Here is a 27,941-nt window from a genome sequence, read left to right on the forward strand (position 1 = left end):
TATTTACGATGTTCAGCAGAATACTCATACAGTGATTTGATAAAGTGATGACATATCACAGTTTCTGAACAGATTATGTGGGGTGTTAGTAAAATACAAATGCGTTCTTGTCTTTTAAGGAGCTGTAGTTGACTTGTCTGCCCTATTGTTGGCATGTGAACTGAACATAGCGCTGTCTAGTGGATCTGATATCCAATGACCTTTCTGGATGAGTCAACAGAGGTGGCCCACTTAATGAACTGAAGCAGACAAACATCTAGAGTCCTGGGACCTGACCTGCTATTCCATTCTGCTGGCATTACAGATCATATGTTGAGTTTTACTCAGAAAAGGAAAATATAGACAATTCCAAAAGGGCCTTGAAGGGGCCTTGTCATTTATTAAAGAGTAGAGTAACAATGGAAATACAGATGATAATTAAAAATGTTCCCTTTTAAAATCCAAGTTAAATTACATCAGTGACCACCGGAGCCAAAAAGCCTTAAACAGACAGCTTTCCCTAGAGCTCCTGGACTTACAAAAGTCGTGGAAGACATTTCTGTGGTTTGATAACAAAATTATTATTCCCTTTTTATATGTGTCTAAATTTAAATGGAAGGATACCAAAATGATTGAAGAGAAAAGTTAAATGTGTCTAAACTGAGTGAGCGGCTACAGTGTATTGTCATCCAGGTCTCTCTCTCTCTCTCACAGCAAGACAGCATTTAAAAATGTTTTAAATAACAATCAACAGGTTAAATTTGAAGGTATTAAATACTATTCAACATTGTCTTTTCTTTTCTTATCGCTTAATGTTTACTTGACAATGTCCCAGCAGTAACAGCCTTTCAATGTCCTATACTTCCTTCCATCAGCCAAGGATATTATTGGTAGCTAATTCATTCATTTTTGCCTAAACCAAAGGCTGAGGGGGAGGCTCCAGGTAGGCTTTCCCCTCCCCAGTGGGAGGGATAGTCCATCAGCCTGAAGGTATGGAGGGGCTTGGAGCTCAGACCTCAGACTCCAGACTGGATACCCTGCCCCAGGTCTTTGGCACATACGGACTGTTGACTCTTCTGGCCACCAGGACCTCCCTCCGATCCCTGCTCCCAGACCCGGGCAGGGGGGGCTCCTCCCGCGGCCGTCCCACCGTGCCCTCGTAGCCCCCAAACATATTGTTCTGGTACACCACCTGCCGGTCCCCCATACGGGGCACCAGGGCATTGTTGTTAGGGCAGTGGCTTGCACAGGGGAATAAGTGGCACATGTTCTTGTCGTAGAACTGCCCGGGCCCCTGGGGCAGTGGCCCCACGTATACAGGCAGGTCTGTGTAGGAGTTCAGGTAGGTGGAGTAGTGTCTGTGCACCACAGTGGAGGAAGAGCGCCGCAAGGCGGCTGCGTTCTGCAGGATAGCCTCCCTGTAGGATGGTAGCCGGGTGGACTGGGAGCACTTGAGCTTATGCTGCTTGTAGGGGTAGGAACGCATATGAGCCGGGTCTAGGTAGGCAGGCTCAGCGGCCAGGGGGTAGCACAGGTTGTTCCCCTGGCTGCCATACAGCTTGTGGGGCTTGGGGTTGGCCACCACTACGCGGGGGAACAGGTCAGGCATAGTGGAGGTGGATGGCTTCTCGCCCAGCTGGCGGATCCTGTCACTGCTCCAGGTGGCCTTGAGAAAAGAGGCCCGGCGGTTGACCTTGTCCTTCCCCAGCAAGGGCACATCCTCCATTTCAGGCTCCAGGTAGGGCTTCATGCAGGAGTTGCAGCTGGCGCTGCCGCTGGGGTAGTGGCCCCCCATGCAGGCCATGGTTGATGCAGAAGGGGCGTGGTTGTTCAGGAGGTGGTTGGCCCTCAGCTCAGCCAGACAGGAGGTTGGCTCATCATAGTCGTTCCTCCCCCTGGTGTCTTGGGCCTCAGAAAACACGTAGCTGTGGGACCTCTTCTTCCTGCCCATGTGGTCAGGGGGGTAGCTGAACTTCCGTCCCAGGGGCCCCTTGTGGTGTTCCACATAGATGTCAGGCACCTGGAACTCTCTGTAAGGGACAAACGGGGAGGTGGGGTGCCGGTGCTGGGTCTCAACATACAGCCTGTGGTGGGGGTGTGGGTTGTGACTGGAGGTGCTAGGGGGAGAAGGGTCCCTCATGGCGATGTGGGGGCTGCTAAGGCTGGAGATGGGTAGGGTCCTCTCATAGAAGTGGTGGCTGCCACGGGCCGGAAGGGTGTAGCGTAGTGGGGTAGGCCGCGTCACCACCCTGGATTTGTCCAGCAGGGGCTGGGTGGCGCTGTCCGAGTAGTGGATTGGGAATGTGGAAGCGAGCGCCCTCTGGGGGTAGGGCGAGTGGTTGTCCGTGATGCTGGAGATGTAGGGCAGGCGGCTGTGGCCCATGTCTATAGTGGTTGCCACCCGAGGCGGCAGGCCAACCCGCACATTGTCGGCTCCTCGCCGGCTCCAGTTCTCTATGGTCTTGGTGGCATTGTCCAGGGAGTTCTCCACTCTGGTCGAGGTCACGATGTCCTTGGCTGTCTGCAGCATCTTCAGCATGTTGGCCTGGTTGTAGTTGGTGGTGACGTCAGGGTTCTGCAGGTTTCCGTTGCGGTCAGAGTCCTCCACACCGTTGAAGCAGCTGTAGATTCCCTGCAGAGATAGCGAAGGAGGAGGAGATTAGCATCCATCAAAAAGCCTTGTCAGGTTTTGGAACAGATCTACATTTCTCACCCTTCACAAAGTTTGACAAGATTAAATCCCACAGGTGTTAATTATCTTTGGCCATTGTTTCTAATCATGACTTTAGAAAACATTATTGCTTGTGTTGATAACATTCACTTTGAGCAAATACAATTTCTATTAACCTGTCTGACCAATGAAGTGAAGACAATTACACAGAGAAGTGTGAAAGCCAAATTAGATTCAGGATTGTCCAAAATAGTTTATAGACAATTTGTGTTGTTTTGAAAGCTTGTATGCATTCAGGTTGATGTTAAACACATAAAAAATTGCGCAAGACAGTAAATGAAAAAGCAGCAGCTGACCTTGCACTTGCTGAATTAGTTTTCCAATTTTTATTCGGCCGGCTTTATTTTACTTTCAAATTGGGTCTCAGTCTAGAATGCTCACCTCACCACGGTCAACACTGAAATGGATTGTTAATGGGCCTATTTAAATTCCATTTCAGATGGATCAGGACCATAACAGTATTGCACGGTCGCCATAAAGTCATTTTATGGCTTTTTACTCATTTTATTTTTGCAACATTTTTATTTTAGTGCCCTTGAAATATCCTGATCATGTACATCTTTGACTTAGTGCATTACAAATATTTCCCAAGTGTTACTGTGAGGCAAAAATCTAAGAAAGACAGAACTTTATGGTCAGGAAGTCCACATTTTTTTTTGCTGTGTTTGTGAAAAGAGAAACAACACATTTTATGGTTTCTTAGACTGCAAAATTATGCCGTTGTTGCTGCTTTCATTGAATTGTTGCTTACATTTTATGTAATTTCTTTATGGAATTCATTGCTATAAAAAAGGGTTTTGTGCCTTAGATTAACAGATCAACTTTCCCATGGTGATTGGACCACATTCTGTGCAGAACCCAAGGCCTTCGTAATCTAAGACATGCCTCAGTGTGTACATCTCTATAGATTAGGCCTATGTACCCTTTCCACCCATGTCCCTCGGAAGAAGGGTCAGCCACACCTACCCTGCTGATAGCGAGCAGGAAGTCGAGGCGTTCAGACTTGCGTACAGAGTGTCTCAGCTTCCAGTAGAGCAGATGTTCCCAGCTGAACACCAGGAGACTGAGCCCCATGGCCACCAGCAGCATGTAGAAGACGCCCGCCATGTTATCAATGTCCAGCTTACTGCTCATCACCTCCTTCTTCTCGTTACGACAGATCCCTGTGAGCCACACCGTCTGCAGCTTCTGTGTGTCACCTGCAGAACAGAACACAGAGTGGCTTGAAGGTGTTCATTAAAACACTCTTGCGCCGGTTGTTGCCATTGTGTGTCAATGCCAATCTCACACCCTCATCACTCCCCTCGACAAACCCTGACTCAGCATTTTACACTTGTTGTTCCCTGGATCACAGTCAAAACTCTATGTTACAGTACCTCTGAGTTGTCCATGGTGCAATGTACACCAGTATTTTCATTAAAGTTTTATTTTTTCTAATCTCGAGGCTCTTCGGGGTCTATACTAGTTTACTTTTGTGAGTTACGCTTTTTTACCATTAATGTGCAGTTTACCAGTTTAGCAAATTTGGGAGTATTTGGGACCTAAAAGGATAAGTACAGCTAAGATTTACAGTTAGCCACCCATCCCACTCCACACAGGGTTAATTGTAATTTACCATCCGCTAGGAACTGGAGCAGGGCCAGGTCTATAGGACGTTTCCATCGGGACTCCTTCTGCAAGGCGATGCCGTAGCCCGTGGTGGCAAAGACCTTCCCACTGCCGATGGTCACCAGCTTACAGCCCTCGTCTTTACCTGCCATGTAGTTCAGCACAGCAGCGTCATAGATGAAGGCATCCAGTTTCCTATCGATAATAACAATAGGGATTTATCTTGTGGGAAAATGCAATGATAGACAATTGTATTTTTAATGACTATTTACTTACCATTTAATAACTTATCTAATGAATTATAATTTCATCAAACATAAAATATTTGCTTAGACATTTTAGAATGTGTTATGCTGATGTCTGTTTTCTGTCACTGACTGTGTATAATGATTATTTACAGAGTGTTACCCTGATTTGAGGCTGTTGAGGGCGTCCTCCACACCCTTCTGGTTGTATTTGACCATGTGGGCATGCATCTCAGGGTAGTTGCTCCGGATGTTCCTCTCTGTGCTTCCATTTGGGACCGTACCAAAACGAAACGGTGGATACTGCTCCTGTGGCTTCTGGAACTGTTTGGGAAATGTAGAAGTTTGAATTATACATGCATGAACAAGAAACATTTTGAACAGGATACCCAACATGTCTAGGAAGAATACATGCACTATTCATAAAAATAAAACAAATACATTGACATACTTGAATATTAAGTAATAACATTTAATATGTTTTTCTTCCACCCTCTCCTAAGATCTGATGTCTTAACACTTTTAGGTTCTAGATAGCACTTTATTTCTAAGAGTGTATGATATGCCAGGCAAACCCAGAGGCATGAATATAAACCTCAAAGAAACTAACACAATGACACTGATCACCTTGTCCTTGACTACACTAGACCACTGTCTCTTTGATATGACAGAGTGTTGTCCTTGTTCCCATTTGTCTTGTATCCTGTACACTGGCTGCATTAGGATACCCAGCCTGTGTTCCTCATCTCACCCAACAGACCAAGGTTGCTGCTATGTGAATGAGGGAATGCTGTAGCAGTGTGATAGTGCCCCCAGGCACAGGATGTCATACAATGCTCTGTGTTGTAAATGCCTGTTGGGAAGCAGTGAAAACCCTGACTAAAAGCATGGATGATGGTTGACCCATAGAGCTTGAGTCTACCTGGCCAAAGTTAAGTGTATAGGATTCTTACAAAAATCTGTTAACATCTGACAGCTTGTACAGAAAGGAGAGACTAGCACAGACAGGGTCTAAAGAGGGAGGTGCCTGTCTGTACATGATGTCACTCTGAGGAAATGGCAAGGTCTTGTCCATGAATGACTCCATGCCTCTGAAGTGAACAGTCCCAGGAGGAGAAACAATCCTCTGTCACTACATAAACACCAGTTACTGTCCTTTAACAAGTTTGTATTCCGTACAAGCCTTTTGTTTGAAATTCTTTCAGAGAACGTCCCTTTTTAGAGATCATACAGCTCAATTTAAATGTTCCACCTGCAGTGTCCATTCTGTCTATTCTCTCTGGGCTTCTGTGGATTCTGCCCTGGTTGATCTGTAGACTCACTATCAAAAGACACTTTATGGGTTCTCTTCTTTTTTCACAAAGTAAAGCTAATGGATTATGTGGGAAGAATATTAAATGAGTTCCCGGAATTCTAATGAGCAGTGGACAGCTTGGTCTTTCCCCTCAAATGCCTCACTAATCCCTCAGTGCCTTAAAGCAGAGAGTCCACAAATCATTTCTAGCACTGAAGTTTTAACATGGACTTCCTTGTCAATACTGGTGTAGAGCACCTCCACAGGCCACACAAATATGCAGTTACTACTAGAATATATAATCGCTGGCAGCTTGGCAAATCCACTGGTGTAATACAATCCAGGGGATTTTCAGACATCATACCTAAAGACTTCAGGGATCTAATTAATTTCACCACAGACGCTGGGAATCCTATTATGTTTTTAGTATGAGTGGAAAAAGTCACAGTCATGACATTGAGGCTCTCCCCATGGTTATTTGTATTCTCTCAAACCGTTCGCAGCCAGGCACTGTTTGCTCATCAGAAATAGGCCACTCTATATTTTGCCTAAGCCTAACATCAAACACTACAATATGTCCATAATTCTTTCCCCCTTTCAAAGACTGAACACAGACAGAATTACAAATGACTGATGAATCCTCCTACCTTTTTGTCACTCAGTCCAGAGACTGTGTCAGTGTATTGCTCCTGGATCATGAAGGCTGCCAGGTTGGCAGTGTAGGAAGCCAGGAAGATGACAGCGAAGAAGGCCCATACCAGGACCATGACCTTGCTGGTGGTGCCCTTGGGGTTCTCAATTGGAACAGAGTTGTTGAAGACGATGCCCCACAGCAGCCACACAGACTTCCCAATAGTGAAGGTGGGGCCTCCGGGATCTGGAGAAGGCAGGATGGTGGTTGTGGTAAAGACAGAAGGGATTCAGAGAGGGCGTAAATAACATGCGTTTGCATTCCATTTCAATGTAATTTAATATTTTCTGTGATATAATATAGAGTTCTTTCAACCTACTTTTGCGTGACTTTCTACCTTTGCTGATACGGGAGGGTAGAGGTAGAGGGAAAGGTGGTCGGAGCTGACACTCACCCTTGGCGCTCACCAGACTCCGGTTGTACCCCACAGGGCTGCAGTACTCAAAGATAAACACTGTGACAGCTACCACCGTTAAGCACATCACAAACATCATCACCCACACCGCCGGACTGTAGGGCTCTATAGAGGAGGAGGGAGAGAGGAATCAGAACAACTATAGAAGAATCAGAACATCTTTCTGGCAAATGTTGAAACCATGTGCTCTGACAGCTGCTTGCTAGATAATGGCAAGGACAACGTGGTATTGTATTACCATAGTAGCACACTGTCAGCAGCTTCTGAAAGGGATGCTCTTTATGAAGTATTAAAGTAAGTAGCATAGTCTTGAACGAGCCTTTTGCGAGTTGACCCACTCATAGGAGATGAAGCCTTTCTCCTGTTTCTGTAGCGTGAGGCAGCTTGTTGTACGATATATTCAGTTGTGAGTTCTAAACTCTGTCCAGAGAAAGTAATATTTGCCATCTCTGTTTTCAGATGGTAAGTCATTTGTTATCTCTGTAGAGAAATGTTTTGTTTGTTTACATGAGCAGGTTAAACATGCTCACCAAGAAAGGCAGAGGGTGAGACGGTCCCATTGCTCCTGGCGACCATCACACTGATCCCCGTCTCCACAAACGGCACGGAGAAGTCGATAATTTCTGAGCGCTCTTCGTTTATGGTCAGCGAGCCAATGGCCATGTCCGCCCGCTTGTATACCACCTAGGGAGAACGGAAGAGGACATTTTTATGACATAGAAAGTCTACAGTCTATATGTTCCATGATCTGTAATAAATCGAACACTGTAGTAGGTGGGATTAGTGATGCCCCCTGTTGACCTGTTTGATTCATTTTATCTATCAACATTGATATGCAAGACTTAAATCCCTGTAGGTGATACACAGTGTGTACAGTATTATCCCTGATATACTACACAACCCATCCAGACAGATGCAGATAACAGCCCATGGTATCTACCCACCCATTCATGCAATGTCATCCATCATACAATATCAATCCTACTTCCTAATCCATTAGATATTGTTGCATATACCTGTTACGTAAATCCCTGGCCCCGGCTGACAAAGTGTTACCAGCGGCAATTGGGCATTGTAAACACTGGCATACCAGACACCCCCGCAAGGCAGGGGGCCCACGAGCCATGGGGGCCCCACGAGCTCTGGGGGTCCATGCGCCTGTCATTGATGTCATCATTTTGACAGTAACCGTCCAAAAAGCAATTCATAAACCTTTTACATTTTCAGGAATGTGACTGAAAAAGTGAATAAAAAATAAATAAACGGTTAAAGGTATAAGGGGATTTCAGTGAACAAATGTTGAGGTCAAGGCTACGACGGCGTCAATGCAACGAGTGGCACTTACTAAGGCGTTCAAAAGCACATATCAGACCGAGAGCCTAATGCTTGTTAGGTCGTTCAGCATGAGCTTTAGTTCATAAAACAATCTCTCTGCAGAAGCAACAGTTACAGAGATGGTAAAAACAGCTTGATTGCCATAGCAACATCAAGGAAGCTGGGCAGAAGGGAGTTGTGCCAGTTCTGTAACATCTTTAACTTTAACAGTCTCAGGAAAGACTGTCTGGGTTGGCAATACTCAGTACAGAAAAACAGTCGTGCCCGCAACCTGGACCTACAGGCTGTGGTGAAAACATTTACAGACAAAAAGGGAGGACTTCAGAACACCAGGTTCAGGACAGAATTAAGGTACATTTCATTGATTTTGTGTTGGCTATTAGCCAGACAAAACCCGCTGAGTTCAACAATAAAGAGTGACTGAATTTATCCTCAAGTCGACAACTTTTTTTCCTATTGTTAGGCTACTTGATGTGACATTTTTTTTTAAAGTTTATAAATAGCAGCTAAAGACGGTATATAGCTATAGATAGTACACTGCATAATGAAACAATCCCTAGTAAGCTTAGTAAGTGTTTTCAGGGTGGACAGACTGTATTGTTTGGCATTATTAGTCTGGTTTTATGTACAACTTTCTATCCAATCTCGGAGAGAGCGCGAGGACGTCTCATGTCATGCAGGTTAAGGTAGCCTATACAAGACAGATGTATATTTAAAAATACATCTATTGCTAGCTGATTAGTATGCTGTTGCATCTAATATTTATTTTACAATCTGCAATGGTTGAATTTCCAACTGTAATTACTGTAAATACATTATTGCCACGAGCCAGCAGTATAAATATTACAGCATTGCGACTCCGTGTGTAGCTTTGTGAAATGTTAAGCTTAACATGAGAAAATGATGACCAAATAGGCCTACCAATAAACATTTATCCATTAGCTAATGCAAAGCTAAACCCTGGCACCACAGAAAGCCTATCATTGATTAGATAGGCATGCAGCTGCATAGACCTTGCGGAGATCCAGAGAAACTGTGTCATGCCAGTGGTTGTGAAGCTGATAACCCTATATAAAGGTTGTTGCTAGTCTAGTCAGAGTCAGTCCTGTTGTTCTACCCCTGGCAGATCCTCCCTCCCTTCCCCGCAGTATGATATCTCCTCTTAATAACCTCTACTAACATTTCCCCAAAACAACTGTAATGTTTAACATGCTGATGGGCTCGCCAGTGGGTTTACAGTCCAGGCACTCTGCCTGGAATTGTATCAGCTGTTACCGGTGCTACTGTGGCCAATGCCCCAGTGAGAGCAATAGCTTCCCTGAAAACTAATGTTGTAACCTCAAACTCTTCCTGAACACAGTCAGCATGGAGAATGAACTTCCAACAACTTCCTTCTGGAAAACTTCCCTGGTTTTCCAGAAAGTATGGTTGGATTCCAGATCTCCTGCTTTTGCCCACCAATGGGATTTCGGGAAAACCCCGGTGCAACCCTTTATTTGGATTTGGACCATAATACCTATTTGTTTTTATTAAGGGCAATTAATTCATCGTTATTCATTACTTTTTCTTTTTAATATTTATCTGAACTCAGTGCCAACATTGTCACACCCTGATCTGTTTCACCTGTCTTTGTGCTTGTCTCCACCCCCTCCAGGTGTCGCCCATTTGCCCAATTATGTGTATTTATACCTGTTTTCTGTGTTTGTCTGTTGCCAGTTTGTCTTGTCTGGTCAAGCCTACCAGCGTTTTCTCGTACTTCTGTTTTCTCTCTTGTCCCTGTTTTCTTGTTTTCCCAGTTTTGACCATTCTGCCTGAGCCTGAGCCTGAGCCTGAGCCTGAGCCTGAGCCTGAGCCTGAGCCTGAGCCTGAGCCTGAGCCTTACCCTGACCCTGACCCTGACCCTGAGCCTGCCTGCCTGCCGTTCTGTACCTTTCGGACTCTGATCTAGATTACTGACCTCTGCCTGCCCTTGACCCATCGTTTGCCTGCCCCCTGTTTTTGTAATAAACTTTTGTTATTTCAAACTGTCTGCATCTGGGTTTTATCATGAGGTCTGATAAACATAAACCTAAATCACCAATGTCAAGAATTGAAACACGACCAATTTGAATGGTGTCTCTGAGCTCAGAGGAGGCAGAAAATGCTCTGTCATCAGCTATATGAAATGGGGCTAAATTGATCACATTTAATGTATTTAATATGCTAACCTTTAGTCAGGTGACTAATTATAATGCTTCATCTCCTTACCTCTCCGATCATGCCGTTCCAACTGCCTCTGACCAGCTTGCCGTGCTTCCCGTTGGTGACCAGGTAGAGGTCGTATGAGAATTTGGTGGTGCGGGACAGCTTCTTCAGGATGTCTATGCAGAAACCCTTACAGCACAGTTTGGTGTAGGGCTCAGTATGACCTACAATACTGGAGAGACAAAGGACAATATAGTACACTAGAATAGTAAAGATTTCCAAATCCTTCAACACTGTGACCTGGGTTAACACTATAGGAGCTAACCCAGCAAACCAAAATTGGTTCTGTGAAAGTTACCAGAACATTCATTAGGTCACGGCAAATGTTCTTATAAGACAAAACTGTCCAGTCGTGCTGATGATTCAAGAATGTTTGTATAAAACATTTGTCTGATGTTGCAAGAACATTCCTAGAACACATTTAATCTCTTCTTTAAAGGTTCTCAGAATTTTTTAGGTTGTGGGAATAATCTGGTGAGAACATTGTGGGGCCATAAGAAAATATATGTTCCCAAAGCACAAAATCTGTCCAGTTGTGCAGATAATTCTGTTTAAAAAAAATACAAAGTATGCTCAGTTGTGATAACATGCATACAATGTTTAAGTTAGTTTGCACAGCACATTCCTATAATGTTGTAAGAATGTTGACAGAACACCTGGTCTAAGTTCTTTAAAGGTTCCCAGAACATTTAATTAAGTTATGGGAGTTGTCTGGGATGTTGCAAGAATATTCTTGTGATATTCACACAGGATGCAAAAAACATTCCTACAGTGTTGCACAATTTCCAAATAAATCCGTTTTTATGACGTTCATAGCATATTTGTTTTAGGTTCAACATAATATTCAATTGAGGTTCACACAATATACATTTGACCTTGTCTGAAGGAAATGTTCAAGAAATTTAAAAAATATATATATTTAAGTTTTACCTAATATTACCACAACATTCTCAGCACGGGAATATGTAGCTCCTTAAAGCATGATAAAGCAGATTGGAATACATCCCCATTATGTTTCTCTTCTGATTTAATGACAATTTGCATTTGAAGGCGATCTAGAGACACATGGCATTTTAATTTCTTTCAAAGGACATTCATTTGAACATTTACACATTATTTAATTCAGTCGCACACGACTCCAACACCATCATTAAGTTAGCATATGACACGACTGTGGTCGTGTGACGATGAGAAAGCCACAGGGAGGAAGTCAGAGACCTGACAATGTGGTGCTAGCACTACAACTTCTCCCTCAACGTCAGCAAGACAAAAGAGCTGATCGTGGACTACAGGAAACAGAGAGCCGAGCACACCCCCATTCACATCGACGGGGCTGTAGCGGACCGGGTCGAGAGCTTCAAGTTCCTCGGGTGTCCACATCACTAAGAACCTATCATGGTCCAAACACACCAACACAGTTGTGAAGAGGGCACGACAACGCCTCTTCCCCCGCAGGAGGCTGAAAAGATTTGGCATGGGCCCTCAGATCCTCAAAAAGTTATACAACTGCACCATTGAGAGCATTTGACTGCCTGATCAAAGCTTGGTATGGCAACTGCTTGGCATCCGCAAGGCGCTACAGAGTATAGTGCGTATGGCCCAGTACATCACTGGGGCCGAGCTCCCTGCCATCCAGGACTTCTATACCAGGCGGTGTCAGAGGAAGTTGTCGAAGACTCCAGCCACCCAAGTCATAGATGGTAAGTAAGCATTTCACAGTCAAGTCTACACCTGTTGTATTCAGTGCATGTGACAAGTACAATTTTAATTTGATCATAGGACATTTCCTATGTTGACAATCTGCATATGTGGGTTCTGAATCTGCAATGTTTGGTTCTCAAGCCAGGTCTGTTATCCTCTGCAACACCAGGGAAGCTCTCTTGCATTTTCCTTTTTCAGCATATAGCCATGGCAGTGTGGTCAGTCAGGAATTCCAGTTCAGCTGGCGTCTGAGACATGATTACTGATGATAGGACGACATAAACTGTATCTTGGAAAGTTGACACATTCTAGTTATCAGATTCACATGGAATTGTTGTGCAATTTAAATGTTTAAATATGAAACTATTTGTGAAAAGATTAAATGTAATTTTAACTTCTTAATGAGAGAACGGTTTGTCACACCACTCTGTTCACTCAGAGGCCCCGCCCAAGTGAACAGACATGTGTTGTAAACTATGAAACACGCCCTTCTTTCACCACTATATAAGCCCTGTTACAAAAATGTAATTTCCTGTTCCAAGGACGTGAGGACTTGCGGTCCCTACGTTGAAAGGACAAAGACCACCTACAGAACTAAGCCAACCTCAGCAAGAACCTAACGAAATTAGCATTGAATTTCAATGTGAAGGTGACGACCTACATGCCGGAAGGATGAATTTCAACTATACCAGCCAGAATATAGCATGAGCTTAAAGTATGGCAACTTGTTATGAACTTTGAACTCTTATTTACTAAAGAAGTGATACCTACTAGCCGTTGCGTTAGTGCAGCAACTTTAGACATGGGCAAGGAGAGGACGGAGTATCTGTCCGGCCTTCCATCTACGGCCAACAGATCGAAGCGCAGCTCAGAGTAAATATTTGTGGCATTTTCCTTTTCCAAATTGGCGGTTATTTAGAATGCATAAGATTCTGTATTTACGATAGCATAGCTGCCTACGGCCCGATAGAGACACAAAGTATTTTTTGTTCCTCAGTCTTCCCGCTCTTTCAATCAAAACCCAACCCCCTTTCTTTGTGTAACCAGCCGTCATATCTGTTCCGTCCACTAGGGACGTTTTCCTTTATGTCATAATTTGTAATCAATGTATGATCCATTATGTGTAGATGTAATTCTGTGTGATTATTTAGGTATTTAGTAAATAAATAATTAAACCAAATGTTGTATTGCTGATTCAACTTGTTAGCCAGGGTTCGTAAAGATAACCAAGAATTTACAACTTTCAGATGAGACTAAATAAGGTGAAGATTAAATATTGACTGCTACTGATGTAAAGGATTACTAGGTCTTTAAGAGCTTTATAAACATTCCTTCGTGGTGCCCCAACTTTCTAGTTAATGACATTTTCCTGATTAGCTTAATTAACCGCAACCGAGCAAATATTCTGGGAAATTTCAACGATTCAATTTTGGTTTGCTGGGAAAACATTACTGGTACATTGTGTTATTACATTACCTGGAAATGTAATGAGAACTTTTGGGGAATGTCTTGTGGTGATTGTTCACAACATTTTAGTCAATGTTAGGAGAACATTACAAGGATATTTAATTTAAAACATAAAATTGTATAAATATAAAAAAACATTAATTCAATTATTTGTTCATGTTATCAAACATAACTGGAACTTAAAGGGAATCTTCGCTAATGTTCAGGAAATGTTCCCAGTTTGCTTGGAAGTGAGTCATTTTGACTCAATATGAATTTAAAATGGAAATATCTTATCATTTTTGAAGTTATCCCCCACTCCGTACTTGACCTTTAAGAGTCACATGCAGGTAAAAAGTTAAGCGTTTGGAGACATGAGCTCTATTTCAAAATATAACTTTTTCCAAGAATAACCACTGTTCCAGGAGCTCCACACTTGAGCATGAGGCAACAGATATCCTACAGTGTCATGTACTTTATAAGGATCGGACCAAGGTGCAGCGTGGTGTGCGTACATTCTTCTTTTATTAAAAGAATGAACACTGAACAAACTAACAAAACAACAAAACAAACTAAACGTGAAGCTAATACTGATAGTGCAGACAGGCAACTAAACATAGAATAAGAACCCACAAACACCAAAGGGGAAATGGCTACCTAAATATGATCCCCAATCAGAGACAACGATAAACAGCTGCCTCTGATTGCGAACCATATCAGGCCACCATAAACATACAAATACCGAGACCTACAAAACCCTAGACATACAAAAACCCTAGACAATACAAAAACCCCAAGACAATACGAAAACCCCTAGACAATCCAAAAAGTAGTGTATCCACCCTAGTCACACCCTGACCTAACCAAAATATAAAGAAAACAGAGATATCTCAGGTCAGGTCGTGACATACAGTAACATAAACGAATGAAAATTATATACTTTTTTCTTTGAGATAATACTTTTTTCATTATCCAAGGCCTTCATTTATACAACCCAAATATTTTTTTCCCGATAGCATATATGAAATGTATGATCATATCTCCCTCAATATGATCAAGACAAAGGAGATGATTGTGGACTACAGAAAAAGGAGGACCAAGCACTCCCCCATTCTCATCTGTAGTGGAGCAGGTTGAGAGCTTCAAGTTCCTTGATGTCCACATCACCAACAAACTATTATGGTCCAAACACACCAAGCCAGTTGTGAAGAGGGCACGACAAATTCCCCCTCAGGAGACTGAACAGATTTGGCATGGGTCCTCAGATCCTCAAAAAGTTCAATAAGCTCAAAAGGTTCTACAACTGCACCATCGAGATGCACTGGTTGCATCACTGCCTGGTACGGCAACTGCTCAGCCGCTGACCTCAAGGCACAACAGAGGTCTAGGTCCTACCCCCAAGCCATAAGACTCCTGAACAGCTAATCAAATGGCTCCACAGACAATTTGCATTTTATGTTGTTGCTACTCTCTGTTAATTATCTATGCATAGTCACTTTAACTCTACCTACATCTACCACATTACCTCAACTAACCTGTGCCTCCAGCACATTGACTCTGTACTAGTACCCCCTGTATATAGCCTCGCTACTGTTATTTTACTGCTGCTCTTTAATTATTTTTTATTTTTATTTGTATTTTTTACTTGTCTATTTTTTACTTAAAATCTCTTAAGGATCCGCCCCTTTAAATCTTTTTTGGCCTAAAATGACGTACCCAAATCTAACTGCCTGACCTTGCCCTGAAGTAAGGATATGCATATTCTTAGTACCATTTCAAAGGAAACACTTTGAAGTTTGTGGAAATGTGAAAGGAATGTAGGAGAATATAACACAATAGATCTGGTAAAAGCAAAACCAACCGTTCTTTTGTAAAAAAAAAAAAAAACATCATCTTTGAAATGCAAGAGAAAGGCCATGATGTAATATTCCAGCCCAGGTGCAATTTAGATTTTGGTCACTAGATGGCAACAGTGTATGTGCACAGTTTTAGACTGATCCAATGAACCATGACATTTCTGTTCAAATATTTGTATCAAGACTGCCCAAATGTGCTTAATTTGTTTATTAATACGTTTTCATGTTCAAAATTGTGCACTTTCCTCAAACAATGGAATGGTATTCTTTCACTGTAATAGCTACTGTAAATTGGACAGAGCAGTTAGATTAACAGGAATTTAAGCTTTCTGTCTGGGAAATGTTGTTGTTACTTTCAACCTCATGCTAATCACATTAGCCAACGTTAGCTCAACCGTCCCGTGGACGGGACACCGATCCCGAGGAAGTTTTAACACTTATTATTCTTAAAACTGCATTGTTGGTTAAGGGCTTGTAAGTCAGAATTTCATTGTAAGGTCTACAATTTGATATATATTGTACCGTTAGAATGTTGGAGTCAAAGTGACGAGGTTTGGCTTGAAGGGGTTCCCTCCAGGCCAGGGTTTCTAGTGTTAAGACCAATACAAAGGCAGTACAATTATTTCCTAGATCTGAAAGGAACAGCTATGCTTAAATCAAGAATGCAGACAACAAAAATATTGTTGTGAAATGTAATTAATCTGATCACAGCTATCGGTTTTCTGTATATAAATATTGGTTTGTTTGTTACCATTGCAGCTTGTTATTGATTGAGACAGACAGGTGTGAGTTGATTAATATAAAGGTGGCCATTTGTCGATCATCCAGGGTTATTAATCAGTGGAGAAATGTTATTGGCTGAGAGTTTTTGGGGATATTCACAAGTATTCACCTGATTCATGTTCTTATTGAATAACGACTACAGAGCTCCTGTACATGGATTGGGTGTGAATGGAAGAGCTGAGTGACCAATGACATGTCATAATGATTCAATAATACATGGGGATGAATTAGGAACTCAGCTAATGTGGCCATTTTCAATCAAGATAGTCGATACACCAATTCCACCCATCAGGTTACAAACAGTAATAACATTGTTGTAAAGACATCTATTCTCGTTTCATAAAAGCCCATAGTTAACGTCATGCTCCTGGAGCAATAGAGCAAGAGGCTTCATCTTATATGGCAAACATCTCATTAGCATGATTTCCTAAAGGAGATGTAGCAGGAAGAAACATACCAGAAGAAGGTGGAGGAGGGAGAGTGACAGAGAGAAACAGAATGGTATAAAAAGACCTCCTTGATGTGTGCCTAGGAGCTGACGTCAGGAGTGGGGTTGCAGGGAGAACTGGAGGGACTGGGCGGCTCCATAGGCCTGCGCATTATGTCATGGCTGTGACAGATGGACGGACAGCTGGGGCTGACCAAAACAAATCTGACACAAATGAATCACAAACAAACAAAGGCAGGAGTGAAACACAATGCTGGATTATTTGCTGCCTGGCTAATGGCGGGCTCGTCCATGGCAGATAACCAGCCTACATACTCAATCCTGTAGACCTTGCCCCATTACCAATGTCTTTGGGGCTTAAAGCAATACTTCCTCTTCAGGCATTGCTCTGTCTCTTTATTTCGACCCCCCCCGTTCCCTACCCTGGGCGAAACGATTTGACCTAAACCTCAATGCAATACACACATCCTTATGCTAAACCATGGTAATGAAGTGTACACCAGCATGGGGCCCACTACATGTGGAGCGGCTGGAATGACCCTGACAAAGTAGCTTTACCTGTATACACAACCACTGTACTGATCTACAGAGAGAGAGAGACAGAGAGAGAGAGAGAGAGAGAGAGAGAGAGAGAGAGAGAGAGAGAGAGAGAGAGAGAGAGAGAGAGAGAGAGAGAGAGAAACAGAGAGACAGAGAGACAGAGAGAGAGAGAGACAGAGAAACAGAGAGACAGAGAGAGACAGCGAAACAGAGAGACAGAGAGAGAGAGAACCCAGGGGAACTAAATGGACAGCACTAGCTGTGCATATCAAGTGGAGGAAGCTGACGCTGGTATAATCCATTCCTCTAAATTATCAACAGGATTACCAGGAACGTGATTAGGAAAATGTCCTCCGGTTTCACACTAATTGGATTATGGGAGCGTCGTTGGAATATGTGGGTGGAAAACATAGTGACGTCATTAACAGTGTGTTGGAGACTTGAACAGGGTTCAAATTAAACATTGACTCTTGGGGGTCCCCAGCGTCTCTTAGGGAGACACAATGTCTCTTGGAGGCGCACAACGTTGACATATTTGACTTTTTTCAAGGGACCACATTGATGTTGCGGCAGTTTGAGGATGTTAGAAACCTCTAATATAGAGCGAAGGAGAAAACAGACAGTCAGAAAGGGGAGGGGCTCATTCCATAGCTCACCGACAGTGGCACCTAGGGAGGGGCGGTGTGGGGGACCAAGTGAACCATGATGAGATGCAGAGAGCACTAATGACACATCACCCTTAACGTCCCTCAGACCTTCAGACTAATGGAGTGTGCCCTCAACCCTCAGACACAGGGAAGAGGAGGAGGGCGAGGGGCAATGAGACGCGCAGACAGCCGATGGAGGCGCAGAGCTGCAGCCACAACAAAAGGAAACAACTGAAGTGTTTGGAGGAAACGAGCGGGTGGTGTGAGACATCGCAGAGTAAACAGACAGGTCCCAACATCCCCCGTCTCACCAGCTGCCAGGGATCACTGCTGGGAGGTTAAGTGGGCTTCTGATTGCATCCAAACAGGTTTGGGAATATAAGAGAATATGTGTGTGTTTGTGTGTCTGTTTGTGTTGTGTGGTGTGTGTTTGTGTGCTTGTGGTGTGTGTGTGCACATGTGTGTTCACGTGTTTGTGTGTTTGCTACAAATGTGTGTGTGTTGTTGTCACCACAAAAACAATTATTTGTGTAAATGGGTATCTGCTTGTTGTCTGAAGGAAATCCAAAGGCACAGTTGTTTTGGGTCCCTATATCCAGCAGGAATCCCTTGAAACATTCACCTTTGAAACAAACTTAATTGGACCACGGTGCTGTGCATTGTTCCTGCCAATGTGTGGCTCGGGGGGACTCACCCACTGCTGAACCCAGTCTCAGTTTTAATCAAATCAACCTATTATCATCTCGCTCTCATTAGGCAAAATGGTTATATGATGACATCATGGTCTAACGTCAACGCTACTGTTCACCTAGGGATCACCAGCAATGGCAAGAGGCTAATGCACTGACGTGTGGTCACTGTAAGGGTCTGCAACAAGCTAGTGAAGTGAAAAACATTACAAAGAGCTTTACAGAAGAATAGGACTCTCTGGACAACCTGACACATAAGTTTTATTAGTCTGACCACAGTGGAGTAGAGTGAACAGAGTGACTGTTTGTTTTGTCTCTTCAAGGAGGAATAAGCGTGTCTCCATGCGAAGCAGCACAGATGGTCCGGTAAGCAGGCTTCCTCGTTTCTCTCGTCTGCTGAGGGCTTGAGGGATTGGAACAGAGGGCCCAGAAATACTCCCGCCTGACGGATGGCTCGTGGGGTTGGCACCCAGCTCGGACGAGTCGTGTAGGTGTGAGTTATGGGCGATATGGGCCTCGGCGGGAGTCTTGGGGCATGGAAGCGGTTTCTGAGAGAGGCCGCTGATGGCCCTTAATAAATGAAAATGCCAGGTCCTCTAGCTCCCTGTTCTGCCGGCCAGGAAATATGACTGGCGGCCAGGATTAAAAAAACACCACAGCCCTGGGGTCCATTATTAGCATCAGCCCCCAGGGCTGGTCTTTAGGGCATGGCTGTTGGTGTTTTACCATTATCAATCATTGGGCCTCTATCTCAACCCACTAACTGCATCATTTAGTTGCTTACTTGGTTTAGCCAATTTCTCCCATATGAACTCAAGAAAAATGTTTCCTTGTTCAACATGGCAAACTGCAAACTAAGTCAAGACAAAACACACTACAACTATGCAGATTATAATAATGGGTTGTTTTGGTCAATGCAAGCTAAAAAAAGATCTGGTCTGCTTCCCAAGCAGATTTTCACTGAATTGAGCTCATCCCCTCTTCTCATTAACAACCATTGTCAGTAATGGATAATGTTTCCTTTCCCCATATCCATTCACTAATGAACATCACTATCAGTCTCTAGGTGTCCAGGATTGATGAGGCGGCCTAATCGGCCCATCTAATTGATATCCCAGCAAGCAGCACATATATTTCCCTTATTGGGTCACACTGTGATTACTGTGATGTCTCACTCTGGCTGTCTGCTTTAATGAAGATCTCACCCCATTGTATGATAAGGACTCATGGCTGGGCTAACGGTAGGGGAAGAGACTGTTCATCCTATTCACACCTAATGTCACCCTCGAAGTTACAGTCCAAATGAATCAACCACAGCATGATCTACATGTTGGAGCTGTCATTAATATGGTGTCTGTGGTAGTTCTTAGCTCAGTTTACGTTTAACATGTAGTGGCAACACGTCATTCAGGGAAGGTGGGGGAGAGCCCCACCTGATTTGAGCCCCACCCGTTCAGCTAAATAATGTGTTGCCTGTTTTGCATGTTATTTTGGGATTAATATGTGTCAATTATCAGTTTGCAAACAAAAATAAAAACAAATAGTTAATAAAGCTGCTTTCAAACATGGTCTCTTTTTTTATTTCTTGAGTAAGGCAGCTCCAAAATGCAGGTGTTTCAGCCTAGCTCAGTGCTTTCTGTGGTGGTGGGGCAGCCAGTGGAAAATACGGAGAGTTGGTGATGTTCTTTAGTTGCGCCGTGATTGGCTCAGTGTTCTGTCACTCATGGGGACACTACGTTACCGCAATATCTACAGGGAGAGCTAAAAAATTCAAACCCCATTGGGTGCTACAATAGAGTTACATTAGAAGGGCCCATCCAAGAAGGCTCAAGGTCATTGGCCACAGATAAAATTATGTCAAATCACATTATATCTACCATAGCTTGATCATGTCAACATCATACTTTCAAAATCTTAGCTAGCAAGCTAGACAAGCAGTCATCATCATGAATTAAGTCAACATTCTACTGGCAAATTATTTTCATTCCTTGTCATGTGAAGAAAAATTATAGATAAAACGTATCGGCCATTGGACATAAACATTACACAACAAGTTGGTAATCACAAATTCAACAATGAGGGGTTTGGAAGAAATCAGTGGATAACTGCAAGCATTGCAAAGCAATCACGAGCCTGCTATTCAGTGGAGTGGGTGTGTGGTCCAAGTCTGGGTTTAAGGGTCTTTTTCCAAGCTTAAAAGGATAAACATTCACATGCCATGAGCCAGAAAAGGTTGAATACATCGGTCATGCTGGGAACTCTGAAACAACTGGGAACTGGGAACTCTGAAACAAATGAGCTCTGACTGGGAACTCTGAAACAACTGGGAACTGGGAACTCTGAAACAACTGGGAACTGGGAACTCTGAAACAACTGGGAACTGGGAACTCTGAAACAACTGGGAACTGGGAACTCTGAAACAAATGAGCTCTGACTGGGAACTCTGAAACAACTGGGAACTGGGAACTCTGAAACAAATGAGCTCTGACTGGGAACTCTGAAACAACTGGGAACTGGGAACTCTGAAACAACTGGGAACTGGGAACTCTGAAACAACTGGGAACTGGGAACTCTGAAACAACTGGGAACTGGGAACTCTGAAACAAATGAGCTATGACTGGGAACTCTGAAACAACTGGGAACTGGGAACTCTGAAACAAATGAGCTCTGACTGGGAACTCTGAAACAACTGGGAACTGGGAACTCTGAAACAAATGAGCTCTGACTGGGAACTCTGAAACAACTGAGAACTGGGAACTCTGAAACAAATGAGCTCTGACTGGGAACTCTGAAACAACTGAGAACTGGGAACTCTGAAACAAATGAGCTCTGACTGGGAAAATACATTTTGAACGGTCTTCGAACTCGGAACTCCGGCCTCTTTCGAGAGCTCTGACCTGAAGATCATTGACTTCATGATTCAACCTTGTTTATTTCAGAGTTCCCAATTGTCTTGAAAGGACCACAAATCCAGAGAATGCCAGACTTTGATGACAAAGTTGGATTACAAACTTTGCCCACAAAGAATGCGGCTTCACCTTCCTGTTAAGGTGTGCACAGCACAAGATGTTGAGTCCAAAATGTATTGTATGCTGCTGCATAAATGATGTAATATGCCAGGGAGATATGTATACTGTAGCTAAGAAAGTAATACTAGTCTATGTTGTGAAGTAATCTGTTAGTGAACCCATGTGTCTCACCATAATAATTTGGTCCCTTTCCCCACATCATTTAGCCTACTGTTCTGACTTGGTGATGCACATGTAGCCTATAGTCTGTTTTAGAGAAATATAATAATATAATATTGTAAGCGCTTTCATTGTCTGTTTATATGCCCTCTTTATTTATCCTATGGTTCTGACTTGGTATACAGGGAGAATACTGTAAGAACGACCCATATTCTGAATTCTGTCACTTTACATTTCAAAAGTGGTGAACAAATAGTTATATTGACTATGTCCGTCCTAGCTCGCTCATTATTCTCTTAATCGAAATTACAGATTGCCTCTTATCCACTTGTCGTCCGCTTACGCCATAGTTTGTACATCTCAATTGTCAGTAGAACCACATTTTTGTTTTAAGCAAGTCAGCCATATCATGTTTTTTTTAAAGGCAGTAAACGAGGCTGAATGAACTGTTTCGCTGCCAGACAAAGCTCCGCTGATAGCCAGGTGTAGCAGTGGTAAGGATTCACTCAATGGTGCTGAACAGGTTTATGTAGGCCCCAATGCCACTCTAAATAATGCCACTTTAATAATGTCTACATATCTTACATTACTCATATCACATGTATATACTGTATTGAGACCCAATCACTGGACACTTTAATAAATGGATCACTAGTCACTTTAAATAATGCCACTAATAATGTTTACATATCTTACATTACTCATATTGTCACGTTCTGACCTTTATTTTCTGTGTTTTGTGTTTAGTTAGTATGGTCAGGGCGTGAGTTGGGTGGGCAGTCTATGTTTGTTTGTCTAGGTTTTGGGAAATTCTATGTTTCGGCCTAGTATGGTTCTCAATCAGAGGCAGGTGTCATTAGTTGTCTCTGATTGAGAATCATACTTAGGTGGCCTGGGTTTCACTGTGTGTTTGTGGGTGATTGTTTCCTGTCTCTGTGTATGCACCAGATAGGACTGTAATTTGAGTTTTCACGTTTTCTTGTTTTGTTAGTTTGTTCATGTGTACCTTATCGCATTAAAAGTACCATGGAAAATTACCACGCCGCGTATTGGTCCTCTGATCCGTTTCGCCTCTCCTCTTCGGAAGAAGAGGAGGAAACTTTACAGAATCACCCACCACAATCGGACCAAGCGGCGTGGTAAAGGACAGCGACGACAGCAGCAGCAGCATCACAACAGAGGCCACCATCACAGGACTCCTGGACATGGGAGCAGATATTGAACGGAGAGGGACCCTGGGCACGGGCTGGGGAAAATCGCAGCCCCAAAGCAGAGCTGGAGGCAGCGAAAGCTGATCGGCGGCAATATGAGGAGCCAGCACGGCAGTGCGACAGGTACGAGAGGCAGCCCCGAATTTTTTTGGGGGGCACACGAGGTGTGGTACTAAGCCAGGTAGCAGACCTGAGCTCACTCCTCGTGCTTATTATGAGCAGCGCATTACTGGTCAGGCACCGTGTTATGCGGTTGAGCGCACGGTGTCGCCAGTGCGTGTCCATAGCCCGGTGCGCTATAGGGCAGCCCCCGAGAGTGCCATGCGAGTGTGGGCATTGAGCCAGGGCGTATGGTGCCTGCTCAGCGGGTCTGGTCGCCGGTCGCAGTCTTGGTCCAGGTTATCCTGCGCCGGCTCTGCGTGCTGTGTCTCCGGGCGCTGGGAGGGTGCAGTGCGTCCTCTGCCTGCGCTCCGCTCGTACCGGGCAACTGTGGGAGTGGAGCCTAGGGGAGAGGTGCGTGTAGTAAGCACTAGATCTCCGTGCTTACCCACAGCCCGGTTCAACCTGTGCCTGCACTCTTGAGGGTCCGGGCTCGAGTAGTTGTCCAGCCTGGGGAAGTGGTGCCAAGGTTGCGCACCAGAGCTCCAGTGCTCCCCCACAGCCCGGTCTTTCAGGCTCCTCCTAACACCAAGCCTCCTGAAAGTCTCCCAGCCTGGTAGTTCCTGTGGCAGCCCCACGCACCAGGCTGTCTCTCAGTCTCCTCCCTGCAGGTGCTCCCGCCTGTCCGGCGCCGCTGCCGGAGCGTTCCGCCTGTCCGGCGCCGCTGCCGGAGCCTCCCGCCTGTCCGGCGCCGCTGCCGGAGCCTCCCGCCTGTCCGGCGCCGCTGCCGGAGCCTCCCGCCTGTCCGGAGCCTCCCGCCTGTCCGGCGCCGCTGCCGGAGCCTCCCGCCTGTCCGGCGCCACTGCCGGCCTCCCGCCTGTCCGGCGCCGCTGCCGGAGCCTCCCGCCTGTCCGGCGCCGCTGCTGGAGCGTCCCGCCTGTCCGGCGCCGCTGCCTCCTGTAGCAGCTCCACGCACCAGGCTGTCTCTCTGTCTCCTCTCTGCAGGTGCTCCCGCCTGTCCGGCGCCGCTGCCGGAGCCTCCCGCCTGTCCGGCGCTGCTGCCGGAGCCTCCCGCCTGTCCGGCGCCGCTGCCGGAGCATCCCGCCTGTCCGGCGCCGCTGCCGGAGCCTCCCGCCTGTCCGGCGCCGCTGCCGGAGCCTCCCGCCTGTCCGGCGCCGCTGCCGGAGCCTCCGCCTGTCCGGCGCCGCTGCCGGAGCCTCCCGCCTGTCCGGAGCCTCCCGCCTTTCCGGCGCCGCTGCCGGAGCCTCCCGCCTGTCCGGCGCCGCTGCCGGAGCCTCCCGCCTGTCCGGGCGCCGCTGCCGGAGCCTCCCGCCTGTCCGGCGCCGCTGCCGGAGCCTCCCGCCTGTCCGGGCGCCGCTGCCGGAGCCCCTCAGCCCAGAGGCGCCAGAGCCCCTCAGCCCAGAGGCGCCAGAGCCCCTCAGCCCAGAGGCGCCAGAGCCCCTCAGCCCAGAGGCGCCAGAGCCCCTCAGCCCAGAGGCGCCAGAGCCCCTGTCCCTCTGTCCAGAGCCCCTGTCCCTCTGTCCAGAGCCCCTGTCCCTCTGTCCAGAGCCCCTGCCCCTCTGTCCCGAGCTGCCCCTCTGTCCAGTGGGGTCATTGAGAGGGGTTGCCATGGTGAGAAAGCCACGGAGGCGGAAAATGAGGCGGACAAAGACAAGGGTGAAGTGGGGTCCGCGTCCCGCGCCAGAACCGCCACCGCGGACAGACGCCCACCCAGACCCTCCCCTATAGGTCAAGGTTTTGCGGCCGGGAGTCCGCACCTTTGGGGGTACTGTCACGTTCTGACCTTTATTTTCTGTGTTTTGTGTTTAGTTAGTATGGTCAGGGCGTGAGTTGGGTGGGCAGTCTATGTTTGTTTGTCTAGGTTTTGGGAAATTCTATGTTTCGGCCTAGTATGGTTCTCAATCAGAGGCAGGTGTCATTAGTTGTCTCTGATTGAGAATCATACTTAGGTGGCCTGGGTTTCACTGTGTGTTTGTGGGTGATTGTTTCCTGTCTCTGTGTATGCACCAGATAGGACTGTAATTTGAGTTTTCACGTTTTCTTGTTTTGTTAGTTTGTTCATGTGTACCTTATCGCATTAAAAGTACCATGGAAAATTACCACGCCGCGTATTGGTCCTCTGATCCGTTTCGCCTCTCCTCTTCGGAAGAAGAGGAGGAAACTCGTTACACATATCACATGTATATACTGTATTTTAATCAATCTACTGCTACTTGCCTATGCCACTCGGCCATCGCTCATCCATATACTTACATGTACATATTCTCATTCACCCCTTTAGATTTGTGTGTATTAGGTAGTTGTTGGGGAATTGTTCGATTACTTGTTAGATATTACTGCACTGTTGGAACTAGAAGCACAAGCATTTTTCTACACTCACATTAACATCTGCTAACCATGTGTATGTGACCAATAAAATTGGATTTGAACAGTTTGTGTGCACTGTTTATCACGTTACAGTGCAATTAATGTATTATTTAGTGTTGTTTTGTGTTGTGTAGTGGCTTTGCTGGCATGCAGCTAAAAATGTTTTGGGGAGTTTGCCCCACCAAGATATACATGCTAAAATCGCCCCTGACAACAGGTAATGGTGAAACAGGATAATGGATGTACATCACCATAGTAGTACGCTACACTTTTATGCTCTGTTTCATTCTTCTCATCAGAAAAGGTTTGTGGTCATTAATATCAGAGAGGAATACTGTTCCACTCACGTCTCTGTCTTGTTGGACTGGCGGCGGCAGGGCACAGTGTTGCTGACACAGGTCCCAGTCATGGGGTCGACAGCCTCCACTATGACAAAGGGACGTTCCTCCAGCGTGGCCACAGTCAAGTGTCTGTTATCTGATACGGGCTCCAGATAGGTGCCGTATCGAGGCCACACCGGGTATCTCATCTGCAGGATCCCCATCTCATAATTACCCACCTGGAAGAGGAGAGAGAGAAGGGAAAATAACAGGCATGAGTCATACTTTAGCTTATCGGTATTCAAACCTGCAATACAATCACATCTCAAACTACTCCTCAGAGATTTCCATGCAGCCGTGTGGTAAATGCCAGGATAGATTAAGTCGAGGAAATGTTATTTCCAGGTCTGCATTTTTTGTTATCATTTTTCCTGTGTATTTTATTATAGAAAAAAAGGAAATACATTTTACTGTTGAATGCTAAGTGATGGATTCTCTCATTTCCACAAGGAAAACATACAGTCGATCAAATATATATCAGGATGCAGAAAGACAAGATCTTTGCCCATTTTAAATAGACCTCAACAATCCTGAGGCACACACTGTGTAGTTGCACCACCTGTGACGTCTCCTTGCACTAAGTTAGAGAGGTTTGTCTTGTCTCACTCTGAACATCTGTACTTAAGCTGTGAGGATCAGCCGGTCACAGAGGACCAAACTCTTTATCTGTTCTTTCCTCCATTACCAAACACAGTTGTCCATCTCAGTGGTGAGGAAGTAGTTCAGTATGATGAACAGCACTTCTCTGCTTCATTGCAAAGTGATCACACACAGTAATTAAAGTGATCACGCACAGTGATTAAACTGTGGCTTTCACAGAGCCCAAAGCAGTAACACTTCTATTATTGTTCTGTATGGTTTTATGTGTTGAGAAAGAGGTTGTAAACTTTGACATAGTGATGATGATTTACCCGTTCTTAATGGCACATATTGTGCTTTTAATCAGTTCCATAATGAAGAGTTGTTTAAGGTTAAACAAAGAGTCAAATACGTTTTCTCTCCAGAATGTTTTTGTGTTCATTGTTGTTTGTGCCTCCTAATTACTACGGAGCGACATTAAAATGGATCGTGAACTGTGTTGATAATTGTATTCATTGTTACTGTGTTTGCACATAGAGCATATTGACCAACTTTTATGTTTCTGTCAATATATTGGCGGATTGTCACACGTATCAGCAACAAAAGACTGCAGGGTAAAAACATTTCATTTCTCACATTAACAACATTTAACAACATGTTTGTGTTCAATCAACTACCTCTACAATGGCAGAATACTTATCAATAACTATTTTAGAATGTATGGATTGCACTGCCATCTTTAATTCATGTCAGGGGTCACTAAAATTATGCTTGGCCAACTCCGAGGCATCTAAGATGCAATAAAGTGAGCATTGAAAGTTACAACCTTACAATAACAATAATAATATTTTACATATCTCGGCTCCCGAGTGGCACAGAGGTCTAAGACACTGCATCTCAGTGTTAGAGGGGTCACTACAGACACCCTGGTTCAAATCCAAGCTGTATCACAACCGGCTGTGCTTGGGAATCCCACAGGGCAGCGCACAATTGGCCCAGCATTGTCCATATTTGGCCAGTGTAGGCCGCCATTGAAAATAAGAATTTGTTCTTAACTGAATTGCCTAGTTAAATAAAGGTTACATTTAATAAAAAATACATTATTTTACAGCAGTCAAAGACTGCATAATTTTCTTACTTTGGGTTGGCTGTTCTAAACGTTTTATCAGGGGGCCAACCCGTATCACTGAGAAATTCCTTTGCTTCACAATAATCTCTCCTACTAATACTCAAAGTTATCTGATTATTGCAGTCATTATTGTCAGATGTCACAAAGGACAACAAAATACAACTATTAGAATATCCTCTGTTTTACTGGTATGCTTAGTTATTCCTGTCTCTCCTGCCGGACTATTGATTAATCCTCTTGTCTTCCTTTCCCCCAGTTTATGGGCCTTGTCAATGGATCACAATGGTAAAAGAGAGCATAAGAGTGTCCCCTCAC

The 27,941-nt window shown here is 44.7% G+C and overlaps 1 protein-coding gene across 2 annotated transcripts in view; it reads right to left on the bottom strand.

Moving 5' to 3' along the window:
- Positions 1 to 346: 346 nt before the first annotated feature.
- The window catches only part of LOC118384711 (glutamate receptor ionotropic, NMDA 2C), a 117,117-nt gene continuing 89,522 nt past the window's right edge, over positions 347 to 27,941 (bottom strand). Inside the window, exons 5-13 of one of the 2 annotated variants that reach the window (XM_052519069.1) lie at positions 25,886 to 26,097; positions 10,546 to 10,714; positions 7,494 to 7,647; positions 6,943 to 7,068; positions 6,505 to 6,734; positions 4,727 to 4,887; positions 4,326 to 4,513; positions 3,677 to 3,909; positions 347 to 2,611 (exon numbers count right to left, since the gene is read on the bottom strand). In XM_052519069.1, the coding sequence (XP_052375029.1) occupies positions 989 to 2,611; positions 3,677 to 3,909; positions 4,326 to 4,513; positions 4,727 to 4,887; positions 6,505 to 6,734; positions 6,943 to 7,068; positions 7,494 to 7,647; positions 10,546 to 10,714; positions 25,886 to 26,097 (3,096 nt within the window). In that variant the 3' untranslated portion in view covers positions 347 to 988. Of the gene's footprint in view, positions 2,612 to 3,676; positions 3,910 to 4,325; positions 4,514 to 4,726; positions 4,888 to 6,504; positions 6,735 to 6,867; positions 7,069 to 7,493; positions 7,648 to 10,545; positions 10,715 to 25,885; positions 26,098 to 27,941 lie in introns of both variants that reach the window. The other variant, XM_052519068.1, reaches the window with a different exon arrangement.

Source organism: Oncorhynchus keta, chromosome 5 (assembly GCF_023373465.1).
Source record: "Oncorhynchus keta strain PuntledgeMale-10-30-2019 chromosome 5, Oket_V2, whole genome shotgun sequence".
Classification (NCBI taxonomy): Eukaryota; Metazoa; Chordata; class Actinopteri; order Salmoniformes; family Salmonidae; genus Oncorhynchus; species Oncorhynchus keta.